Source organism: Monocercomonoides exilis, assembly GCF_001643675.1.
Source record: "Monocercomonoides exilis strain PA203 chromosome Unknown scaffold3-2548433, whole genome shotgun sequence".
Taxonomy (NCBI): Eukaryota; Preaxostyla; order Oxymonadida; family Polymastigidae; genus Monocercomonoides; species Monocercomonoides exilis.
The window spans coordinates 1,948,108-1,972,081 of record NW_027150548.1 but is presented as its reverse complement, the minus strand read 5'-3'; the positions used below and the strand labels follow the sequence as shown (position 1 = coordinate 1,972,081).

Sequence of the window (23,974 nt, the reverse complement as noted above, 5' to 3'; positions counted from 1 at the left end):
TTAGAGATAACAGACTTCTTAAGAAAGAAAATCATTTTACAAATGCAAATGAATACTCATGATTATAAACACCCAGAAAAAAGTTACGATTTCAAAAATAATCACCCCACAAATATTCTATCTTTCTTTTTTCACCAAATGAACCATTCTTTTTGAAAAGATGCAAATGTTTAATTTTCAATTTCATTGAATGTTGTCATTTATTCATGTATTTCGTTATAAATTTGTCAATTTTGACCGTAATACAATTTTTTTAATTCATAATAAATTTTTTTTTTAAATACAAACATGAAATTGTGTGATATTTTTGACAGATCAACTGCAAAAATTTATAAAAATTAAATATTTGATTCCAATGAAACTGAAATTTCGTCATTTGGGACATTTCTTCTAGAATAACACAAGTGATAAATTATAATTATGTGAATTATTTTCATTTAAAGTTTAAAATTGTGAAAAAATTATTTTGAAAGTATTTCCTATCAAAAATTTTCAAAGAAGTATCCATGCATAAACAAGCTCGGATACAAGGAGGTTCAATAAAGTAAAACGATGAGTCAATCGCTCAAATCATTCAATACATACAAAACAATCGCAAATTGTTGGAAAAAACGTTAACTATTCGCAGAATTGTAAAAATTAACAAAACGTTTGATAAAAGAAAATAGAACAAAAGCAAAGTTCAAAACTCAAAAATCTCAGCAATTCAAGTCAGAAGAGAAATTATTATTTTATCCACAACAAAAACATGAAATACAAATTATGCTGTTTTTTCCAACACAAAAAACAAAGCAGTTACTGCGGTTGTTTCAACAAACAAACAAACAAACAATATTTATGAGAACAGCCAAGAATTTCCTGCTATTCCTAAGCAGGAACATTCGAATAATCAAGTGGACTGAATATAGCAGTGAGACTTTAATTTTCACTCTTTTTTTTTTTAACAATTATTTTTAACGTTCATCCACATCTATCGGTGGCTCTGCTGGAAGGTAATCCACCACTTCCTGAACTGCAACCTCATTTGCAGATGCTTCTGGGAGCGCTGTCTCAGCAGGAAGCGCAAGGACAGAAATGTTCTCTGTTTCATCCACTTTTTCTGAGGCCGGAATGGAATCTGACACCATGTAAGCAGGCCTTTCATATGCACTACTGCTTCCTTCACTTGAAGAATCTGGCTTATTCTCATTCGCTGGCTGCCTTTCTGCTTCAGCAACCATTTCGAGGTGCTTCTTCTTCTTTTCTTCTTCTTCGTGCTTCTTAGCTTTCTTCTTCTTAACACAACACACTGTTATTATTATGCACACAACAACAACAATCACAAGCACAGGAATTCCCACAGACAGCCCAACAATCAGTCCCGTCTTCGACTTCTTCGGAGGACGAGCAATCAGAACAATCGGGTCAGTAAAGTGCTTCACACCAAGTGCATTCACATACACAATTTCAGCCCGAATCTCAGCCCGCTCTGGCCTGTTGTCGATTAAATTAGGGTCGATTGTACCGATCGCCTCTTCCTCGCCAACAAACTTCAAAAACTGGAATTCAGTCACATACACAGCAGATGCTCCGTTGTCTTCGAAATCATCAACAATCACATTGAAGGTCAAGTTGCACGGGTCTAAGTCTTTGCCCTTGAATGTCAGCTCATATCGTGGTGACGCTTCAGCAACAGGAGGCTTGATGCCTGTAGATGCCATTGAAAAAAGTTCATTGCCCCTATTTTCCTCATTCAACTTCTGTTCATTCGCGCCGGAAGATTTGTATTTTCGCTCAACTGATTTCAAAACGGGAACGAACAGAGTCGAATTACACGAAGAGGCTATCCCTTTCATATTGCACCCCAAATCGAGAATCCAATGAGACACACTTTCCCCAGCTCCGTCGCCTCCGCCCACGCTTTGCAGGTCAAATGAAGCATCACCCGAACACACAACGTTCCTTCGGGCAGACGGATAATTTGCGACACCCGGATCGTTATCGTGGAAATCATTGCCTTTCAGCACCACTGAACCGCCCTTGATGCTCAGAGCCCCGTCTTTGCACAAAGTCATTTCTGTGTTTGTGACAGACCCTGTACACGACACAAGAAGGACAACAGAACCTTCCCATCCGCACACCTCGCGCACACTTCCTTCAGCTTCGGCATTGGCAAGTTCTTCTTTTGGATCAAGCAACATTTGACTTCCCACATGAGAAGATTTAATTGAGTTTTCTTCTGATGTTGTAAGTTTGCCACCAGATTTCTGCGAAGTTCCATTGAAAAGACAGCGATCTATTGTAACGGATGCACAATTTGAGAGCAGTGCATAAGAGCCAACAATTACGTAAGATGAGCATTCCTTTATGATGACATCCTTCAAAGAGATAGGAACTTTAATGTTTTGGAGGTGGAAGATTGCAGGAACTTCGCCTGAAGATGAAGCAGAGTCAGCGTTTGCATCTGTTGTTGGAGAAAGTCTGTGAATATCAGTAAAAGTTGTTCCCTGAACAGTAAATGAAGTCAAAGAAACAGCATTTGCCTTTGTCTTCGAAGCAGATAAATCGGTTCCAACATTTGTTGGATTCAGAAAACTGAAAAGTGAAGTATCTCTCAAATTAAAAGAATGAATGAGACAATCTTCAACAACAATTTTTCCACCAGAAACTTCCAACAAAGGTGCTGTAAATACATCCGAAGATCTTGGATTAATTCCCCGATGCCTCATTAATTTCTCCGTCGATAAACGCAAAGCATCAGAGTTCCGCTCCAGTGATAAAGACGATTGCTGTTGTGAAGTAATCTCAACATTTCGAAAGGACAATCTTCCATTCGCATTTGTAACTGCGACAATGGAAGCCGTAAGCTGCACGTGCTCAATCTTCAGCGTTGCTATTGTTAGCGATCCTTCATCAACGGTTAACAGCAGATGAGTAGATGCCGCATTTGACTGCACAGAAGAAGTCGCAGTTATGTTATCGTCAGATAAAATCGTATTATCTCTGTCCATTCCATTTATCACTATCACCTTTGAGCCAATTGCAATCGTATCGCTTGGTGCAAATTGTGTGCTCACCAATTTCAGTCTCTGCTCTTCTGTTTGGTGTGTCTTAGCAATCGTTTCCGAAATGGATTGGCAGGCGGTCTCTTTGTCAATCCCGCACATCGGATCAGCGTCGTCACCGTTATTAGGATCAACAAACCTCGAAAGAATGCCAAGCAATAGCCATTCGTCTTTCTTCTCCTGGTCAGCTTTGCTGCGGAAGATGTAAAAACGTCCTTCTCCTGTTCCATCGACTGTTGTCGAGAACGAAGAGTAGCAAGGCGTTGCTGTAACATCCTCTCCTCTGATAAAAATATCGTGTCCCTTCTCATCGGCTTTATTTTCATGGAAGAAACAAAACGTAATAAACTTTGGAGTTTGTCCATCAGTTGCCTCTTTCATCCACGTGCTCGTCTTTACATACAGTCCTCCCCCGTTTGTATACGCAGTGTTACCCCGAAATGTGCATTCCGTGATTTTTGTTCCTTTCTTCGTGTTTCCGACTTCGACTCCACCTGAACTGTATGGAGACGCTGAACAGCCAAGAAACTCGCAGTTATTTATTGTAACTCCATTCAGCGTATCCTCCATTCCCTGAATGTCAAAGCCGCCACCGAACTTGCCTGTGCATTGGCTGACCACGCAGCTTTCCAGCACAGCAGACGACTGGTGCGAATAGCAATACACCCCTCCGCCTGAGCTTGTATGTACAGAATTGGTTTCTTTTCCGCTTTCACAGTTGGCAAATTGGCATTCCATGATCATCATCTCAGCCACAAGGATAGAATAAATACCTCCTCCTCTCTTGTTTGTGGAGCACCCGGAAAACTTTGAGCGCAGAACTGTGAACACGGTTTCAGAGTCATCCACATAAATGGCACCACCATGCTTGTCGATGCCTCTGCAATTGTCAAACTCGTCATCTTGAAATAGCACCTGCCCGCGCGTCTCATTTCGCGTGTTGACGGTCGCCCTTGTCATTATGTAATGTATTTCAAATGCATTCATAACGGGTAGTCCCAACGTTGTAACTGAAGACGTAATCCCAGATTTAGCATTCATTGTATTATTTGTATCTGCATGAACGCAAGAAAAATACGTATTATTCTTCGATTCAAAATAGAACGGATGTTTTTTAATTCCAGTGACAATTGTACCATAAAATGGATTGGTTACTCCATTAAAAGTGTTATGTGCGAGAACAACCTCCTGATTCGAGTAACATCCCCGATAAATGTCTACAAAGCCATCTGTACTCGCTTTATTTGCAACAGAAATGTTCGAAAATTGAGACGATAAAATAGATACTTCAGAAGAAAGTGAAGTAGCTGCAAAAGCAGATGAAAAGCTTGCAACAAAATTGGAAAATTGAGACTTTTCAATAGTCACAGAACCCGTTTCATAATAATTTGCAACCAACATTTCCTTTACCATAGATGGATAAACACTTGGTGAATTTTTTAGAATTTCGTTTGCCAATGAAACATTCGATAACAAAACTTTTCCGCATGCTGATGTTAATGGTGGATTTTTTGAAGTAAGAATAATACGACACGAATCTAAATAACAAGAAGAAGCATCGTGTGCATAACAAATCGCTCCATTTTTTGGTTGTTCAACAGTAAATAAAGAAAGACAGAAAGACGTATTTGCTAATTGAAAAAGAAATGAAGAACTCTTCTTTTCGTTTTTTGAAAAGGAAACATTGTTTTTCTTAAAGCATAATAATGCAGAATTGTTAAGCAGTTTCTCACTTTGCACGAAATCTTTTTCATCGTTGATAAAAGAATTCAGCAAAATAGAAAATTCTGCACTATCTGCGAGACAATTGTTCATGTTCATTTCGCTTTCTCGAAATCTATCATAACTTTCGCAATAATATTCGATCAATAAGCCTGACAAACAAAATAATAAAAACGAACTCATAGCTTTTCAAGAACACATTGATCAACACCCACAATATGTTGATTTTTAAATTTTATTTTTTATATATGGCCTCAACAAAGAATAGAGAAAAATTTTGAAGAGCTTATTCTGTTATTTGAGAAACATTAAATGACGAGGATGATCCATAATGAAATGCCATAAAGATGAAAAAATGCAAAAGTTTGACAAGATAAAGGCATTTACTTGCTTCCCTTGAAACCTCTTTGTCTCTCTGAAATCTTCGAGAGTGTTCTTGGTCTTGTGTGTGAGTGTGGAAGACCAGCTGCTTGTCCGAAGTATCTGTATGATTTACGTGCCTTGAGTGGTCCACGAAGAAGGACAGTGTTTTTGCCTGTTGGGTATTTCATGGCAAGTTGGTCAATGGTCATGCAAATACCTCCAGCTCTGATGATGCGTGCACGTGCTGTTTGCGTGAAGCGAAGAGCAGCAATACGCAATCTTGGGAGATCAAGAAGACGAATATCATCAGTGACAGTTGCAACAACAACAGCGGTCTTTCTCTTTTGTCTCTTCATCAAACGAGCAATTTTGCTCACGGTCATTGGAGCACGAACTGTTCTTGATTTAATCAGACGATGAAGAATAAGTTTGTTGAACTTAGATCTAGTACGTCTTGCGAGAAATGTGTACAACTGAATAATTGCAAAATATTAAAATTAAAATTATATTAAATATTGTTGTAATATTAACTCCAACCTTAATGAGCATGGCCATGTATGGGTTTTTTGAGTTTGTGCGGGTCTTCTTTGTGACCTTGGATCTTCCTCCAGCAACTAAATCAATTGCCTACAATTCATGCATCAAAATAAAACCAAACAATTTTACAGAAACAAAAACTTATTATCGAAGGAGTATACCATTTTTGTAGAATGATACTGATCAATGGTCGCAGACGGTAATTTATTTAACCCATATATTATAATATTTGAACAAATTCATGTTAAAAATTCTTAATAAATATCATTATATATGTGAAATATTAATGTTTCTTTAACTAAACAAATTTTTTCTATTATTATTTTTATAATTTTATAAGTATTTAGCGCGTATTATATAAGATATTAACAAAATGCTATTAATCGAATATTTCAATGAACTTAGAATTATTTCGTTTTTTAAACTTCATTATTAATGCATAGACTTTCTATATTTTAATTACATTTAAAAAAGCAATGTTTAGCTTTTGTCAAGTTTTTTTCAATTTTTGCTGTTTTATTCTGTTATTTTTGGTCCACAACTTTCAAGTCATAAAAACATTTCATTCAAACATATATCCTTTTAACGGAGTTTCATGTAATATTTGAAAATAACATTGAAGTGCCCTTTGCGAAATGATCAAAAATAAAAATTATTAAAACATGACAAAATTTAAAAATTTTTGTCATAAATACTTTAAATGCAATTAGTTCCGTATAAATAAGAAAGAAGAATCGCTACGACTTCAATACTTCATATAACATGCTCATTTAAAACAATGAAGCTTCAAAAATATCTATTGACACTTGAAGTTTTCGTTCTTTTTGATCTATCACAAAATGTTTATTATTTATATCTTCATTTCTATGCATCTATAACCGTTCCCGACTCCTCCAGCTGTTTCCTCAGCTTCTCCAGCGCCTCTCTCAGCAGATACGGAACGCTCTGATGCGGGTACACCAGCGAAGTCAAGCGAAGAAGCAGCGGGTAAGCCAAGGGCTGTGAGCGGGAAACGGTGTCTTTGAAGAATTCCATGTGCTGCTGAACGACAATAGCGAGTTCTTTGATGGAAGGATGGAGGAGGATGGCAGAGCGGAGAGGGGGGGAGGAGAGGAGGTAGAGGCGGATGAGGAGGGGGAGGCGGGGCGGGTCGGCCACGATGAGAGAGAGGAAGGCGTGGAATGGAGCATCGAAGATGTCGGAGATGGGGGGGAGAGGAGGGAGAGGAGGGAGAGGAGGGAGAGAAGAAGAAGAAGAAGAAGAAGAAGAAGAAGAAGAAGAAGAAGAAGAAGAAGAAAGAGGAGGAAGTGAATAAGATGAATGAGGATGAAGTGATGATGATGATGATGATGATGATGAATTGATATTTTCCGATTCTTGTTTTTGAACTGTATCTTTTTCCATTCCATTTTCGTTAGTTATTTCGGTTTCATTCAAACTTTGTTTGTTTTCTTGATTATCAACCTCTTCTTCTCCTTGTTCTTCTTCCTTATTGCCTTCATTTTCATTGATAATTTCTTTTTCTTTCTCTCTTTCTCTTTCTTTCTCCTTCTCCTTCTCCCCCTTCCTCCTCTCCCTCTCCTTCCTCTCCTCCTCATACCTCACACATATCTCTTCCATCACGTTCACCACAAAATTCACCACAAGCTCCTTCCAATTCTCCAATGGAAGGAATTTGTGCATCATCGCCTTGAGTGCTGCTTCTCTGCCAAGTGATTGAGAAGAAGAAGAAGAAGAAAGAGAAGAAAGAGAAGAAGAAGAAGAAGAAGATGTTTTTGATAATCCTAATGCTCCTTGTGCTTCATTAGCATTATTATTATTATTTAAAGAAGAAGAATTAGAAGAAGAAGAAGAAGACATAACAACTGCAGTAGCAGCAGTAGGAGCAGACAGAAAGAATTCGTGTGTGAGTGGCTGCGCTGTGTAAAATGAAGAATTCGGATGGAAGAGAAAAGAGAAAGAAAGAGGGGAATGGCAAGCGAAGTGGAGGAGGAGCGAGAAGAAGGAGAAGCGGTGGAGGGGGTGTGATTCAACCAAGCTGCGGAGGAGGAAGAGGCCGTAGACTTCGAGTGAAGGGACGGGCTGGTTGGAGAGGAGGAGGGTGGTGTGGGAGGAGAGAGAGGAAGAAGAGGAAGAAGAGGAGGAAGAGGAGGAAGAAAGAGAAGGAGAAAGAGAAGAAGAAGAAGATGATGATGATGAAAAAGAATGAGGAAGCATAAGCGAAGAAAGAAGATTTTTGTGTGGTTTGTTGAGGAAGAAGTGCTTGTGGATGGAAGAGAAGAGATTTCCATGCGAACGGAGAGAAGCAGAAAGAATGTTGTGGATGTGTACTTGCATCGTATTGAACCACGTGATGTTGCGAATCAAGTCAAAATCTTTGTCTTCTTCTTCATTTTCTTCTTCTTCCTCTTCTTCCTCTTCATCTCTATATCTTCCGTATCTATATACATTATTCCTCCCCCTTATCCCCAACCTCCTCATCTTCTCCCTCCTCTCCCTCCTCCTCCTCCTCCTCTCCCTCCTCTTCTTCTCTCTCCACCTCTTCCCCTCCTCCCACCCTTCCACCACCCCACACACACACCCATCGTCCACATGCCCATAGCTTCCAATCAGCATCCTCCTCACCACACACACCGCTGGCCGGGGCAAAGACGGCAGCATCGTCAGCAGAGAGAGGAAGATTCGGTGCGGCTGCTGCATCTTCCCATTGAGCAGAAGAGGAAGTTGCACAGACCAGCCGTGGAGGATGAGGGAGAGGAGAGGGGTGAATCGGGTGGAGAGGAAGTGGCGGGTGAGAGAAGAAGAGGAGGGGGAGGGGGAGAGCGCGGTGGAGAGGATGCGGAGAGAGGAGGGGGGGAGAGATGAGGGAGAAGAAGGAGAGGAGGAAGGTGAAGAAGTTGTCAATGAAGAAGAAGAAGAAGAAGAAGAAGAAGATGATGATGAAGTGGAAGAAGATAAAGGAGTTGTTGAAAGTGGAGTTTTTAACATCAGATTTGCTGTATATAACACATGATCTATTGAACAATCTTCATCATCATCATCTTCTTCCTCCTCTTCCTTCTCTTTCTCTTTCTCTTTCTCTTCTTCTTCCTCCTTCTCATCCATTTCACTTCTTCCCTCCTTCTCTGCCATCTTCCTCACCATCTTTTCTCTTCTCCTTCTCCTCACCTCCCTCTTCCTCTTCCTCTCCTCCATCATCCTCTTCAGCTCTCTAACTGTCTCCCTCGCTGCCTCTTCCTCTCTTTTCCTGTCAAACATAGACAAAAATCGGTTAATCGAAGAATTCATTGAAGAAGAAGAAGAGTCTTTATGCATCTTCGGCATCATTTCCTTCACCAGCTCGTCTTCTTCTTCTCTTCTCTTCTCTTCTCTCGCTTCTCCCTCTGCTTCTGTTTCATTCACACTGGAGCTATTCTTCTTCTTCTTCTTCTTTTCTTCTTCTTCTTCTTCTTCACTTTCTTCTTCTTCCTCTTCTTCTTCCTCCTCCTCCTCCTCATCATCATCTCCAGCAGCTCTCCTCTCCTCCCTCCTCTCCCTCCTCCTCCTCCTCCTCTCCACCTCCCTCATCACCATCATCACCTCCTTCTCTTCTTCCTCTTCCTCTTCCTCTTCTTCTCTCTCTTTCTCTTCGGCTGCTTTCACAAACTCGGCAAACAGCCATTTCAAAGCAAGGCTTCTTCTTTGCTCTGCTTCATACGCCACTTTTGCTTCAACTTCGGGTGGAAGCTTGAGGGTGGAAAGAGAAGAAGAAGAAGAAGAGGAGGAGGAGGAAGAAGAAGACGAAGAAGAAGAAAGAGAAGAAGAAAAAGAAGGAATAAACATATTTGATCCTTCACTCCCTCCTCCTCCTCCTCCTCTCTTCATCTGCGCCAACTCCAACATCTTCCTCATCTTCTCCCTCTCCCTCTCTTTCTCTCTTTCTCTCTCTTTCTGCCTCTCTTTCTCTTCATCTATCCCCAGAAGCGGATGAGAAAACCCACAAATGATGAGGGAAAGGAGCTCCATGTTGAATGGAGAATCGAGTGGGAGAGAGACGGCGCTGCGGACGATGGCAGAGCTGACACGCTCATTGAGGAGGAGGAGGCGGTCAGAGGGCTCGGTGAAGGAGAAGGGGAAGAAGAAGGAGAAAGGAGAGGAGGAAGAGGAAGAAGAGGAAGAAGAGGAAGAAGAGGAAGAAGAGGAAGAAGAGGAAGAAGAGGAAGAAGAAGAAGGGAAGGAGGCGTGAGTGAGGGAGGAGGAAGGGAGAGAAGAAGCATCAGAAGCAGAGAGAAACGGGGAGGTGGTGAGGTTGGAGAAAGAATTAAGTGAGGAAGAAGAAGAAGAAGAAGAAGAGAGGGAAGAGATGATAGGGAAGAGAGAAGGAGGAGCAGAAGAAGAGGAAGAGGAAGAAGAAAAAGAAGAAGAAGGCGGAGGAGGAAGAGGAGGTAAAGCAACAACGGGATGAGGAAAAGCAGGAGAAGAAGAAGCAAACGAAAATGTAGACAAGAAAGTGAAGTCGTTTTGGAGAGAAAGAGAAAGAGAATGAGGAAGAGGAAGAGGATGAGGTTGAGAAAAAGGTTCATAAATGTATTTGATGTTGAAGTAAGAATAAACCATCCGAAGCAAAATGTGCGTCTCCATCTCGTTCTCTTTTAGCTTCTTTCTCTCTCTTTTTATTTCTTCTCTCTTCAGCTTCTCTTCATAACTTGTTTTTTCTTTCTCTTTTTCTTTTTCTTTTTCTTTTATTTTCTCTTTCTCTTCTTCAATTGCCTTCAACGCTGCTTCTTGTTTCTTCACTTTCTCTTCTTCTTCTTCTTCTTCTTCTTCTTTCTCTTTCTCTTTCTCTTTCTCTTTCTCTCTCTCCTGCATATCAACAAGTCTTTTCTCTTCCTTCTCTTTTCTTCTTCCTTCTTCTTCTTCTTCTTCTTCTTCTTCTTCTTCTTCTTCTTCTTCTTCTTCTTCTTCTTCTTCCATTTTCCTCTTCTTTTTCTTCTTTTCTTCTTCTTCTTCTTCCTCCTCTTCTTCTTCTTTCTCCATCTCATCTATTTTTCTCCTTTTGAATGTTGCTTTAACTTCTCCTGTCATTTCTCTCTCTAATTCTTCCACCAGCTCATTCTCTGCCTCATCCAACGAAAGATCTTCATCATCTGCTTCATCATCATCTTCTTCTTCCTCTTCCTCTTCTTCTTCTTCCTCCTCCTCCTCTTTTCTTTCTCTCTTTCTCTTCTTCCCTTCTTCTTCTTCTTCTTCTTCTTCTCTTCCTATCTTCTTCTCCTTCTCTTCTTTCTCCTTTCCTTCTCCTTCCTCTCCTTCTCCTTCTCCTTCTCCCTCTTCTCCTTCTTCCTCCAAAAACAACCCAAAAGTTTCTTCTTTCCTTCTCATTGTTTGTTTCCTCTCTTTCAGCTGCCTCTTCCACCTCTCTCTCTTCTTCCTCACTTTCTCTGCTTCTTCTGCATTTTCATTGAGAATCCCTTTCAATTTCATCAAAACACCCCAAATTCGAAGCATTTGTGCTTTTTGCTCTTCTTTTTCGGTTTTTTCTTTTTCTCCTTTTTCTTTCTCTTCTTCTGAAGATAAAGCTGAAGATGAAATTGAAGAAGAAGGTGAAGAAGAAGAAGATGATGATGATGTATATTGAGACAATAACATCTTCCTTAGATTTGTTGAAGATGAAGAAATAGAAGAAGAAACAGAAGAAGAAGAATTTAATGAAGAAAGAGAAGAAGAAAGAGAAGAAGAAGAAGAAGAAAGAGAGCAATCTTTCAATGCAGAAATAGCTTGTTTCACGACTTCTTCATCAAACCCTGTTTTCTCTTCGTTCGCCCCATCTTTCATTGAAAAATCATCATTTCGCATTGAATTACCACTTCCTTTGTTTTCTTCTCTTTTCATCAGAAGCTTCATCAAATACACAAAATTCTCTTTTTGCTCTGCTGTTGAAGAAGAAGAAGATGATGATGATGGTTTATCTTTTCTTCTTCTGCTTCTCCTTCTTCCTTCTTTTCCTTCCTTTTCTTCCTTTTCTCCTTCTCCTTCTTCACCTTCTTCTTCTTCTTCTTCCCTTGCCAAGATCTCAGCCACTGTGTTTGCACTCACTTCCCTCAAAATCCTCTTCAGCAGTACTTTCGCCTCAATGTCTGCTTTCTTTTTAGAGATTGCTGTTTCTTCTTCTCTTTCTCCTTCTCTTCCTCCTCCTTCTTCTATTTCCATCGCATTTCCCTTCATATTCTCCCTTTGTGGATATTCAGATGATGACTGCTTCATCGAATCATCGATTGTTGATGTTGGTTCTACTTCCATTCTGATTGAAGAAGAAGAAGAAGAAGAAGAATTTGAATTCATTTGTTCTTGTTTCTCTTGTTTCTCTTTCTCTTTCTCCTTTTCTTTCTCTTTCTCCTCTTTCTCCTCTTTCTCCTTCTCTTGTTGTTGCTGTGATTGTTGAGAAGCTGGCAATTGCGCTTGATTCGTATGGACAGGCTGAATGAGCGGGATTGACTGAGCCATTTTGTCTCCTGCCATCACTTTGGCTGCCATCACTGCCTGATAATACGGCTGGGACTGGTGTGCTATCTGCTTGGTTTCTTCGAGTCTGGTTGAATGAGAAAGAAAGAAAGAAAGAAAGAAGGGAGAGAGAAAGAAAGTTAAAGAGAAAGAGAAAAATTAAATAAATAAATAAATAAATAAGAGAGAGGGAGAGGAAGAGAGGAAGAGAGAAAGAGAAAGAGAGAGAGAGAGAGAGAGAAGAAGAATAGAGAAGGTTAGAGAAAAAGAGGGAGAGAGGAGAAGAAGGATTGGAGAAGGAGGGTGTGGGGAGGATGTAAATAAATATATATAGGATTGATCAAAAAGGAAAAAATAAATTACGTTTTAAAAAATAAAAATATTATTTTTCATTTTGTAAAAAAGATAAGCAAAAACAAATTTGAAAAAAAATACGTTGTTTTCTATGAAATAAATTAACATACTTTGAAAAATGATAAAAGCACAGGCGAAGATCAAAAAAATAGGAGGCAGAATCAGGCTCTCTTGAAGGATGTCGTTTAACCTTTAGAAATGAAAAAAATAAAAAATTAGCATTTCAATGCAAAATTGAATGTGATGTGCAATTAACAGAAGATTTATTTATTTATTTTTGATAAATTTCAGAAAAAAAATATTAAAAAAAAAATATTAAAAAAGTTATATCAAAATTTGAATGAAATATTAAATTAAGTTATTGTGTTTGCAAACCAGAGTCTGGAGTAGAGGAAGCATCATAACAGAAATAGTCATTTTCGGATTCGATCGGATGACATTTGAAATAGATGTTATGATCATTCCAGCTACAGATGGAGGAACCCTTTCAGGTGTGAAGAATTTGAAAGAATTGAATTTTTAAACATTTATTTTAAAAAGCGTGAAGTTAAATATAATAACAATTTTCAGACCTTGGATCTTCAGATTTTTCAACAAGAATGTTTGTGCAACGCCCTGAAGTTTCTTTCAGCGAATCGAGAAACGTGACCAAATTTGCAATTTCTCGACTGTGTTTAACCATGTTCATGGAACTTTGCCCCATCTAAAAAGCAACATATAATAGATCATGCACATAGTATTTTAAGATTACGAAGGATATAGTTAGAATAATAGCATACAAAGCGAGCTGCATGATATAAAAGTTTGAGTGTAATTTCTGTTGTTAAAACGAGTGAGCCAATGACTCCACAATTCTCCTGTGCAGTAATCTATAAATAAATAAACAAATGGTAAGTGAATGATTGCGAAAATGTTTGAATGTTTACCAAAGAAACAAGGCTATTCAAATTATGTAAAAAATCAATCCAAATATTAAGCGTGAGATCGTCTAATTGTTTGATCGAACTGGAATTAAATTACGAAATTAGCAACTCTATGTTGTTAAGAAATGTAAACAAACAGTGAATCAATAATGAGTTTATTTAATTGACTTAACAAAGAAAGTGTTGTTTTCCATTCTTCTGGAGGTTTATAATTAGTTGCCAGGTCTGATATTGATTGCCGCAGCATCGCTAGTGCGGTAGTGTGGTCAAACTCAGCCATTCAAATTGCAATAGCAGGATCAAATAATCTTCGCCCAACAAAAAATTAATTAATTGAAAGATCAATGAATTGAAATATGTGAATTGATAACATGTGTACGCTTCCTAGCTCTAATATCAAAGCAGAATATGTACTATCTGGTATGGATGTTAACTTTTCATTGTTTAATAACTTGATGTTTTATTTTTTTAGAGGTTCATCGTGATATTGCTCCAATTGCTTTTCAAAAGCACGAATCAAAAGGTTTTGATATTTTATCAACAGAAATAAATATCAAAATTCCTTTGCGTGAGCATCAAGATGGTGAAAATCTTCTTGTAGATGAGGATGGGGGTATGATTTTCATTGTCAAAATATTAAACTTTTATTTTTTGTAAAAAGATATAATAACATCAAGAAGAAATAGAAAAGGAAAAGAACAAAAAACTTTTACTGGAAATGAGAGATATATAATTCTCCATTGCGGATCTACTCCACTTTCAAAAGTTGGACTTCAGATTTGGAGAGGCAGCCTTTATTGCGTTGATTGGATTTTTTGCATTATAAACTCAATACAAAAAAACAATCCTTGTTTTAGCATTCCGTGTGCAGTTGAACTTGGATGTGGAGTTGGAATTCCATCGTTATTTCTATCATCTTTTTGTAACCGTGTCTATGCAACTGGTTTGTGGATAAATAATTTTGAAATATAATTACTTTTGTTCATTTGCATCGTATTATAGAAGTTGTTGAAGAGTGCTTGCCAATAATTGTGGAAAATGTCCGGCATAATTCAGGTAAACCATTTGTGAAGAAGGATCATATTTTTGTGAAAGAGTTGGATTGGAACAAAGGAAGTTTGAATGTTTATAGTTTTGATAATATAACGTAAATTTAATTTTTATTAAAACCTTTTTTGACAAATGAATTATTCAGTAAATTTATGTGAGCATCCGGAAGGCGACATTAATTCTTTAAACTGGAATCAGAATGATGTTGATTATCTCCACAATAATCCAGTTTTGTATGTTGCATGCGATGTGGTGTACGACAATGCTTTGACTGATCAATTATTCCAGTTTTTGAAGTTTGCAAAAGTTAAATTAATAAAAACTGAAAAGTGAGAAAATGAAAATGATTTTCAAATTTCTTTGCCTGTTTTTATTTCTTTATTCCTTGTTATCTTTTTCTTGAACAACTCCAAAATTGAATACGTTTCAATTTTAAGTTCATCGATGAAAGTTAACACGGACATCCTCGTATTATCGCTGGAGAAGAGAATCTGCTTTGATTTTGCTTCTCTTTCTGCCACTGATCCTGCTTTCAACTATTTCAGAGAGCATTTTGTGGACGTTGGAGGAATCTTGTGCGAAAAAGAAGGAAATGCAGAAGGCAAACAAAAGAAGCAAAAGGACTTCAATGACAGCGAAAAGGAAGAGAAAACAGGAACAAGAGAAGCTGCTGAAGATGATCTAAGCGATTCGTCAGGAGAAGAAAGAGAGTTAAAATCTGCTAAGTCAATCGAAGAGCATGAATCATCTGAAAGCTTCAAAAGGGGAAAAGAAAAAAAACTAATTGAAAATACAGGGTGCGATGAAGGAATAGACGAGTTGCTAAAAGTTATTCCATTTTGTGGCTTTCAGCTGGATTGTGAAGTTAACTTGAGCTCTTTAGAGCAGTATCATATTGTCATTCCTCCTTTGCTGGAAAAGCTGATATGCCTGAAAATTGACTCAGAGCCAGCCGCAAAGGAAAGATGGCAAACACCAATATCAACTTCATTGCAAGATGAAATTTTTGTTTTTGGTGAAAAAGGACAGAGACTTTCGCATACTGAAAATTGCTCCAAGTCAAAGAATATTTCAAAATTTACGTCTGATCAAGAAAAACAAATCAGCCCTTTTTTCCCTCTTGAGAATAGAATCAGCGAATTGGATGGAATAGATTCAATGTCAGTATGGGTCTTGTGGAAGCATGGCTAATTATTATTTGTTTTACAACGACTGTTAAAGGAAATTTAGTCATGTATATATTTTCTTTTTAAAAATTTAGCTAAAAAAAATTCTTGAAATTAAAATTTGTGGAAGAATACTTTTCAATAACACAATACGGGGGAAAACTGTAAAGAAAATTTAAAAAGAAAAAAGTTGCATTTGGGAAACTATTTAGGAACAATAATTCAAAAAGTTGGCTGATACTTTTTGAAATCATACTTTCGTTCGAGTTTTGATCAAAAATATAAACTCAATGGGATTTGTGGAAAAATTTGTTATTGTGTAAGAGCAGAAGATAGGGGTACCTAAAAATCTTAAAGCTAATCATTCATCCTGCATAATAATCGAGCCACATGCTATTTAAAAGATAAATAATAACGATTTTTTAGGTTTGGAGAAAAATTAGTGTGCATCAATGAATAAATCATGAAAAAAAGAAACCCAGAATATTAACAAAAAAATAATTTTGAAGCATCACGGTTATCCACAACTTCAAAATATTCTTAAAATGTCACACCACTGAAAAGCATGATAGAACGTCCTGTTTCTAGGTATTTGACGGTAATAATTCAAATTTTCCTTTTTTAAAAATTTATTTTTTGGAACATAACATAAAAAAAACTAGAAAATAAATTTGAATATGATATTGTTTGTTTCATTTTTCCTTCATAATTTTCTTATTTGATGTGTCACTTATATGCAGCACATGAATGAATGTGAATTAGATTTTTATTTCTATATATAACAAAACAATGAAAAAATTTAGGTACCCCTATTTTCTGCATTTACCTGTTATTGCAATAACAACTTCATAAACAATAAGTGTTATCAATTTCAACTCATTTTTTTCAAAATCCCTTTAAAGAAAGATTTTTTGATTAAAACTCGAACGAAAGTCTGATTTCAAAAAGGATCAGTAACTGGCTGATCCTTTTTGAAATCACTCTTTCATTCAAATTCTGATCATTGGTTTTCGTCTCAAAGTTAATTATTATAAAAATGTATCTCTTTTATTTCAGCATCATAAACAGTTTGCATCAACCGTTGCAGCTCAATTTTTTATAAGTCTAATAAAGAAAAAAGTAATTATTAAAAACTTTGAATGAATTCTATTATTTAAAAAGATCATCCATGTAATTTGCAGTGCTAGTTGAATTTGGACAAAGATTCAACAATGACAAAAAAAAAAAAAAAAAAAAAAAAGGAGGGAGAGAGGGAGAGAGAGAAAGAGAAAGAGAAAGAGAAAGAGAGAAAAGATGAGCAAAGCAGAATCACAGAAGAATGACATGTGAAAAAATTAATGAAATGAAAATGAAAAATAAACATTTAAAAATAATAATGAGATAAATTCAGAAGTTAAAAAAACGAAAGAAAAGAAAAGAAAAGAAAAGAAAAAGAAAAGAAAAAAAAAAAGAAATGATAAGGAAAGAAATGATAAGAAAAGAAAAAAGAACAATTTCCTTTTTTGTGAATGTGAAATTTTTGTGACTTCAAGCATTTTCATTGAAATATAATGTGCTTTCGATAAACTCACTATGATTAGAAAAATGTGAAAAATGTGTTTTTTTTTATATGCATGTGAGGAAAATAAGCATTTTTGAAGAATATCAATAATATGTGTTTCAAAGATATAAATCCAAAATATATTGAAATCAGAAAAAGTCAAACAAAGATATGAGTGAAACTTTTCTTTCATTCGTTGAGCTAAATAGCTTGATAGACGGTATTTTCCACCAAATGTTAATTGCATGTTTCAAAATTTTTTTGAAAAATTCATTTTGTTCAATTCTCAAATAGAATAAAGATTTCATATTTTGATCAAATTTTTGTTCCTGCTCACCAAATTTCGCTATCATGAAAATAAAAACTTGACAATGCCACTTTTTCCATTTCAGAAAAGTAACGAACAGATATCGCATAAAATACCTGACATCGCACAAAATACCGGACAAGATCGATTTCACAATAACCACAAGAGGTAAAATTCTGACAATTTTCCTCAAAATACATCTCAACAATACAAACTCATCTGATATACAAAACCTTCGAAGAAGCTTCATTTATGCTCAGAAAAAAATGATAATTAAAATCTCGGAGAAACTCAAAATCCTATTTCTCCGAGATTTAAAAAATTCTTATTAATTGCATTCAATCGATAAGTCAATAAAAGTCTGATTATCAATTTACTTTGCATTCATGAGATGTATTTTGAGGAAAATTGTCAGAATTATTCCTCTTGTAGTTATTGTGAAATCGATCTAGTCCAGTACTTTGTGCGATATCTGTAAGCAGGAACAGAAAATTGATGAAAATGTTAAAAATTTTTTTATCTGAATATTAATCAAAAGGAACTTTTCAAAACAAAAATTAGCCAAATGTGTATGATAATTATTAAAATCATCACATTTTCCGGAGTGTTAAATTCATAATTATCTTTTGTTAATACATGGAATATTTTCATTTCCATATTTTATGTTTTGCAATTTACATGAAAATGAACGTTAAAGATGCATTTATGTAATTTTATTTAACAAAAAGTGCAATCACTTCTCGATGTCCATTATCGAGAATGCAAAAATAATATACGAACCATAAACACCAAAAATAATTCTTATTTGAAAAAAATAATTCATTTTCGAAATTTGAAAATTCAATTTCGGAATTAATATTTCAAAATCGAAAATTAATAAATCAATTTCTCAATTTATTAATTCGATTTCGAAAAATAACATTTCAATTTCGAATTTCATTTTTGACGGAATTTTTTAATTTATCTCGAGAATGGATTTCAGAAAATTTCATGTTATTTTCTTCTTTTTCAAGTATTATAACTCAAAGAAAACTGTTTTTTTTTAAATTGAAACAATCAATAAATCAATTTTTTGTATTTTTTTTTTCATTTTCCAATTCGAATTATATATTTTCGATTTTGAATTATTAATTCCGAAATTGAATTAATTTCTTTCGAAATTGAATAATATTATGTGTATTTGATTTCATAATATCACTCAAATGAAAAAAGATAATAGATTGTCGTTTTTAAGAAATAATGTGTGTGTGTTCCAGCACTTGAACAATAACAAGAACACTTGACATTTTATTTTTGAAATGCTCATCCACATTCAATGAAGAAAAAGCTTTTTTAATCTGAAAGCTTTAAGCAATATTTATTCTTCCATGTTTTTGTATTTCGATTGAAAAACCTTAAACAAAAAATATTGATAAAAAGATTTAAAAGGATAATGTTTTCGTTTTTGATGTTTCAATCAAAATACTAAATGTTGAACAAAAAGAAGTTTCTGTTCCTTTCAAGATGGTTATAATAACAAATAATTGAGTGAAATGGATTTTGATTATTTCAGAGTTTCAATGAATTCATCTATAACGTTCGCTTTTTTTGCAATTGTGATAAAATGTTATTATGATAATGATTTTTTGGAAAAAAAAAATATTTCTGAAATATCAAAAAACAAAAAACAGAAAAAAAAGGATTTTTTTATAAATTACCCTTTTAAGAAAAAATAGTTGAACAAAAGTTATCAAATTTGTAATTTGCACAAAATGAAGAGACATTCTTTAATCAAATACAAAATCTATTCAAAAAGCAATTATTCATTTTCCTTGAATGGTGATTGTTATACACTGATAGTATAATATCTTTTTTGATAAACTCAAAAATCACTGTACAATTTTTTTTTCCTCCAAACGAACACAATGATGGCTATGTGGCAAATGTTAAACACAAAAGTCTAAGATGAGATTTCAGATATTTTTAACTGAAACATTATCTTTCTTACTTTTTCAGATCCAATTAACGCTGTTGAAATAACTGGTTCTTCGACTTCACAAATGTTCATTATGTGAAAATGAAAAATATCGATTTTCAAGCTGTTTTTGAACAATGAATTAACACCTCACTTCTCAAAAAAATTATTTAATTAAAATGAAAAATCATGATTTTATCATCCATCCAATTCTGCTTATTGAAATTATTGTGAATTAAATTGTTGCTTGACAACGTTCAAAATACTTCAAAAGAAATAAAACCATAAAGAATTATGGTTATTTGCGAGGAGATATGAAATTGCACTGCAGTTTGAAAATGATTAGGATCACAGCATTAGCTCAAATACTCGCTGCATTCCTCACCATAAATCTCGTTCATGGAGAAGACATCGCAAACAGCATCATCAGAGGCGCTCACCCAGACAAGGTGGAATATGCGTCGGGAAATCACATCTGTGGTGCTCAGACAAGCCTCGCCCTCATCAACACCTCCTTGTGTGTGACCCATCTCAACCTCATCCCCCTCGCTGGTTGTCCACTCCTCACTGCCCAACACCACTCCGCTGCCTCCATCTCCTCCTCCACTTGCACCATCCACCCACCTTCCCTCACCAACAACAACCACCACCACCACTGCCCCCTCTTCCTCTCTGCCCATGCCTCCATCGCCCTCACAAACTTCTCCCTCATCACCCACCAACCTGCCATCTTCTCCTTCCCTCTCTTCTCCACCCCAAACAATCTCCTCCCAGATCCCCACTCCCCAATCCCTGCCTCCTTCTCCATCTCCCACTCCTCATTCTCCTCATTCGTCTCCCTCGTCCAGCCCTTCCTTTTTTCTCCTTCTTCCCTCTCTTCCCCATCCCCTTCTCCATCTCCTTCCCTTTCCCCTTCTCCTTCATCTTTCTCATCCTCATCATCTTCTTTTTCTTCCCCTTCCCCTTCCCTTTCCCCTTCCATTTCCTCTTTCTCTTCCCCTTCCCCTCTCCATATCCATCACCAATCCCATCCCCACCTCCAAATCCACCTCAATCTCCATCTCTCAAACACCCTCTTCTCCAACATCTCATCTCCCCAATCCCCTCTATCACTTCCATCCCTTCATTCACACTCACTCAATCCTTTTATCTCAACCACCTTATCCACTTCTTCCACTTCCACCAACACCAACATCAATTCAATCCCCTCCTTCTCCCTTCACTCATCTCTCTCCATCCACTCAACCATCTTCAAACACACCCACAACCCCATCGATGGAGTCATTCTCCCCAACCTCAACAGCCCTGCCACTTCTCTCTCTGCCTTCAACACTTCTTTTCTCCACCAAACACGCTCTTCACCAAATGATGCTGTTGTACATGTTGGAAATGAAACTCACAGAAAATCACCTGGAAGACAGGCTTCTTTTGATCTAAACAGCCATAAATTTGAATGGTGCGAATGGAAAGATTCAAGCAGTGGATCAAGTGACGGAGGCGCACTTAAAGTTATTTGCACAAATGCAAATCTCTCAATCATTTCCTGTTCATTCAATAAATGTTCATGCACAGGGAATGGCCAAGGCGGAGCGTTATTATGTGCATATTTGCTAAATATAGATATCACAAAATCCAATTTCACAAATTGTTCTGCGCTTCATGGAGGAGCAGCTGCAATATGGTATCCTCAAACAAATTCTGTTTATTCATTCTCAGAAAATAGAGTGGAAAGTTGTTCAATAACTGATTGGTGTGGAACTGGTTGGTATTTTGCTCTAAATTATAATCAGTTAAATTTTCAATTTCTGTTTTCCAAATGCAAGTGCATCTCAAATTCTGGTAACGATTCTGCTGGTTCTTTAACATTTTATAATCCTCCAGGAAACAAGCCAAGTCAATTTTTAATCAATGATTGTCAGTTTATTAACAACAATCTGACTGCCTCTGCCAATTATGGAGGAGCTGCAATTTGCTTCCTTCCACCATATTCATGGATGAATAGTATGAAATTCATCACTTATTGTTTCTTCGATGGTAATTCCGCAACAAATGGAAGGGGAAACGACGTGTTCTTCAGTGGCAATGCAATCGCTCAATCTCCGTTTGAGAATTGCGGTTCAACAACACCAGCAAAAAGAGTGTGAAATAAAAACACGGATGATGACACTGATAAAAACTACAGGTTTTGGCTTTTCTCTCCTAATTTTTTCAATTAAATGTTTTTCATTCTTCCATCTCTTATTTTTTTCTTTCTCTATCATCTCCTCTCATCTCTTTCCTTCTTTTCTCTCTTTTTTCATAACTTTTGATTTCTCCTTTAATTCATCGTATTGTCTTCTTTGTTGTTCTGATTTTCAATTTTTCCCGCTTCTCAAGCATCTTCCTTTTCTGATTAAAATAATCTCTTTTGTGCTGTTCAACCTTCCTTCTCTTCTCAAATTTAATTTCCAACTCATATTTGAAATTCATTCATCTTCTTCCTTTCATTCAAAAAACCCTCTTTCATTTTCTCAATTCCATTTTCTTTCTGAATCCCCTCTCAAAATAATCTCTTCACTCGCTTTCTCTTTCTCTTTCTCCTCTTCTTTCATTCTTCTTTTTCTCATTTTTATTTGTTATGTTTTCCTTCATCAATATATTTCTTTCTTCTTCTTCATTTCATTCATGATCCCTGATGATGAAACAGATCGTGAAGAAATCCAATCAGATGAAGTACATGTTGAGGAATTTGTTGTATTATATGTTGTTGATGTGTTTGAAGAAGAAGAAGAAGAAGATGGTAATGATGATGAATGAATTGAATGAGATTATTAATTGTTGAAAATTGAGAAGATGAGAGCCAATTAATGTCAACGGAGAAATTCATTGAAATTCTCTTCTTCAGGTTTTTGTCTTCTTCTGGCGTTTTATATCCTTTGAATTCATAACAATTTCAATTTGATTCTTTCTCTCTTTCCAACAAAAAATTGGAAACATAGGTCAATCTCTTTTTCATTCCATCTTTTCTTCTTTCACTTCCCCTCTTTCTCAAAAAAATCTTCTTTCCTCAAAAATAATTCTTCGCCAAAGCCCAATGTCAGGCATCTTCTATTAATCTTTAATTTCATCAATCTTCATTTCATTTTTCTTCCCAACTTTTCTTCTTCTTCAAGGTCATGCAATCCTTCATTCTTTCAGCATTCTTAAAACAAAATAATAATTACTTCAAAAAATAACAATATCAAACCTTCAGAACCAATGCTCAAGTCAATAACTCTATTTTATCCAATTGGCAACTGTTTCCCTCCAATAAAAATTCATAATTCCTTCCTTTTTCGAATGTTTCATCATCTGATTCGCAAATCGTCCTTTCCATCAGTTGTTTCTCCATCAAGTGCATCGATTTCTGGTCCTTCTGAAAATGTGAAATTTATATATTTGGCTCAAATTCCACTCTCATCATTGAAAAATGTCCTGTTTTTCGTCTGAAAATATCATCTCCAATTCCCTCCCCAATCCCTTCACCCTGGGCACTTTCCATATGAATTCGCTCTCCCAACTCGATGTTCACCCTGCATAACGAGATATAAACATTTCGTTCATTTTCATTCATTTCCACCTCCCGCCCTGAAAGAAACACAAAAACATTCAACAGATAAATATTCATATAAATAAAAATAAATAAAGACCAAACTGCTCTTCGACTGTATTTTGCCAAACAGCTTCATTTCCACAGCCATCATCATTCAAAAAATCAATCTCTTCATTTCAGTCTCAGAATGGTTGAATACAGCATTGCATCCTTCTCCACAAAATACATTGAATATCTCACTGGAGGGCCTTTTCAGCCCGTACACATTGTGGTGGATGTGCAGAGGTGTTTTTTTCTGTTTTTGGCATGATCATCTCCTTTAATAATATTCTCAACCACCAAAAGAAATATATCTCGTTTATCTTGTCAATAACATGAACATGAGGGATATGGGGCAGAGAAGAGATGGAAGAGGATTATTTGTGGCAGGGGGTGGGAGTTGAATGTTTTTTTGGAATGTTAATATTTCGAGAGAGATTTTTGAAAGGAAGAAATTCTGAGACAAAAAGGTGGAGAAGAGCAAGTGGAGATTTGGAGAAGAAAATGTAGTAAATATATAGAGAAGTGGTTGAGGATGATGAGGAAGGTGTTTATTGTTGATGGGAGAAATGGATTTTGAAAAGAAAGAAAAAAGGGCAAAAGCGAAACAGAGAAGATGACAATTGTGAAATATTCGATTAGAAGAGGGATATTTTTTGAGAGGAGAAGATTTTATGGAAGAGGATGGGAAAGATGAAGAAAAGGAAGGGATTGATATTTTTTGATGATTTTGCGAGCTGAATGGAAGAGGAAAATTGGAAAGGAATGGAAATTGAGATATATCTTCATTTTCTATTTTTGAGGGGAAAGGAGAGGAAATCGCAAAAAGAAAGTTTATTGCCTTTGAAGAAATACAGCAAGATTGATTTCCACAATCTGTTTGTCACAAATATTGTGATTGAGTTTTTCGAACCAATCTGAAAT

The 23,974-nt window shown here is 36.1% G+C and overlaps 5 protein-coding genes across 5 annotated transcripts; 1 reads left to right on the top strand and 4 right to left on the bottom strand.

The window, feature by feature from the left end:
* Positions 1-415: 415 nt before the first annotated feature.
* MONOS_14770 (uncharacterized protein) lies at positions 416-4,225 on the bottom strand. The gene has a single exon (XM_067867600.1). The coding sequence runs from the start codon at positions 4,083-4,085 to the stop codon at positions 954-956; it is 3,132 nt and encodes a 1,043-aa protein (XP_067735423.1). The 5' UTR covers positions 4,086-4,225; the 3' UTR covers positions 416-953.
* Positions 4,226-5,031: 806 nt separating this feature from the next.
* Positions 5,032-5,858, bottom strand: MONOS_14769 (putative 60S ribosomal protein L18-3). Its single transcript, XM_067867598.1, has 3 exons — positions 5,828-5,858; positions 5,667-5,756; positions 5,032-5,602 (listed from the first exon to the last, which is right to left on the bottom strand). The coding sequence occupies exons 1-3, from the start codon at positions 5,828-5,830 to the stop codon at positions 5,150-5,152; spliced, it is 546 nt and encodes a 181-aa protein (XP_067735422.1). The 5' UTR covers positions 5,831-5,858; the 3' UTR covers positions 5,032-5,149.
* Positions 5,859-6,236: 378 nt separating this feature from the next.
* Positions 6,237-13,703, bottom strand: MONOS_14767fu14768 (uncharacterized protein; the record flags this gene model as incomplete). Its single annotated transcript, XM_067867597.1, has 7 exons — positions 6,237-12,234; positions 12,611-12,690; positions 12,876-12,984; positions 13,073-13,203; positions 13,280-13,369; positions 13,427-13,505; positions 13,561-13,703. 7 exons carry the CDS (start codon positions 13,701-13,703, stop codon positions 6,531-6,533), a joined length of 6,336 nt encoding a protein of 2,111 aa, XP_067735421.1. The 3' UTR covers positions 6,237-6,530.
* Positions 13,704-13,766: 63 nt separating this feature from the next.
* On the top strand, positions 13,767-15,664 carry MONOS_14766 (putative methyltransferase-like protein 22; the record flags this gene model as incomplete). Its single annotated transcript, XM_067867596.1, has 6 exons — positions 13,767-13,843; positions 13,896-14,036; positions 14,085-14,366; positions 14,426-14,539; positions 14,619-14,769; positions 14,911-15,664. The coding sequence occupies exons 1-6, from the start codon at positions 13,795-13,797 to the stop codon at positions 15,662-15,664; spliced, it is 1,491 nt and encodes a 496-aa protein (XP_067735420.1). The 5' UTR covers positions 13,767-13,794.
* Positions 15,665-19,924: 4,260 nt separating this feature from the next.
* MONOS_13787 (uncharacterized protein) lies at positions 19,925-20,422 on the bottom strand (the record flags this gene model as incomplete). Its single annotated transcript, XM_067866522.1, has 1 exon — positions 19,925-20,422. One exon carries the CDS (start codon positions 20,420-20,422, stop codon positions 19,925-19,927), a length of 498 nt encoding a protein of 165 aa, XP_067735419.1.
* Positions 20,423-23,974: the final 3,552 nt, after the last annotated feature.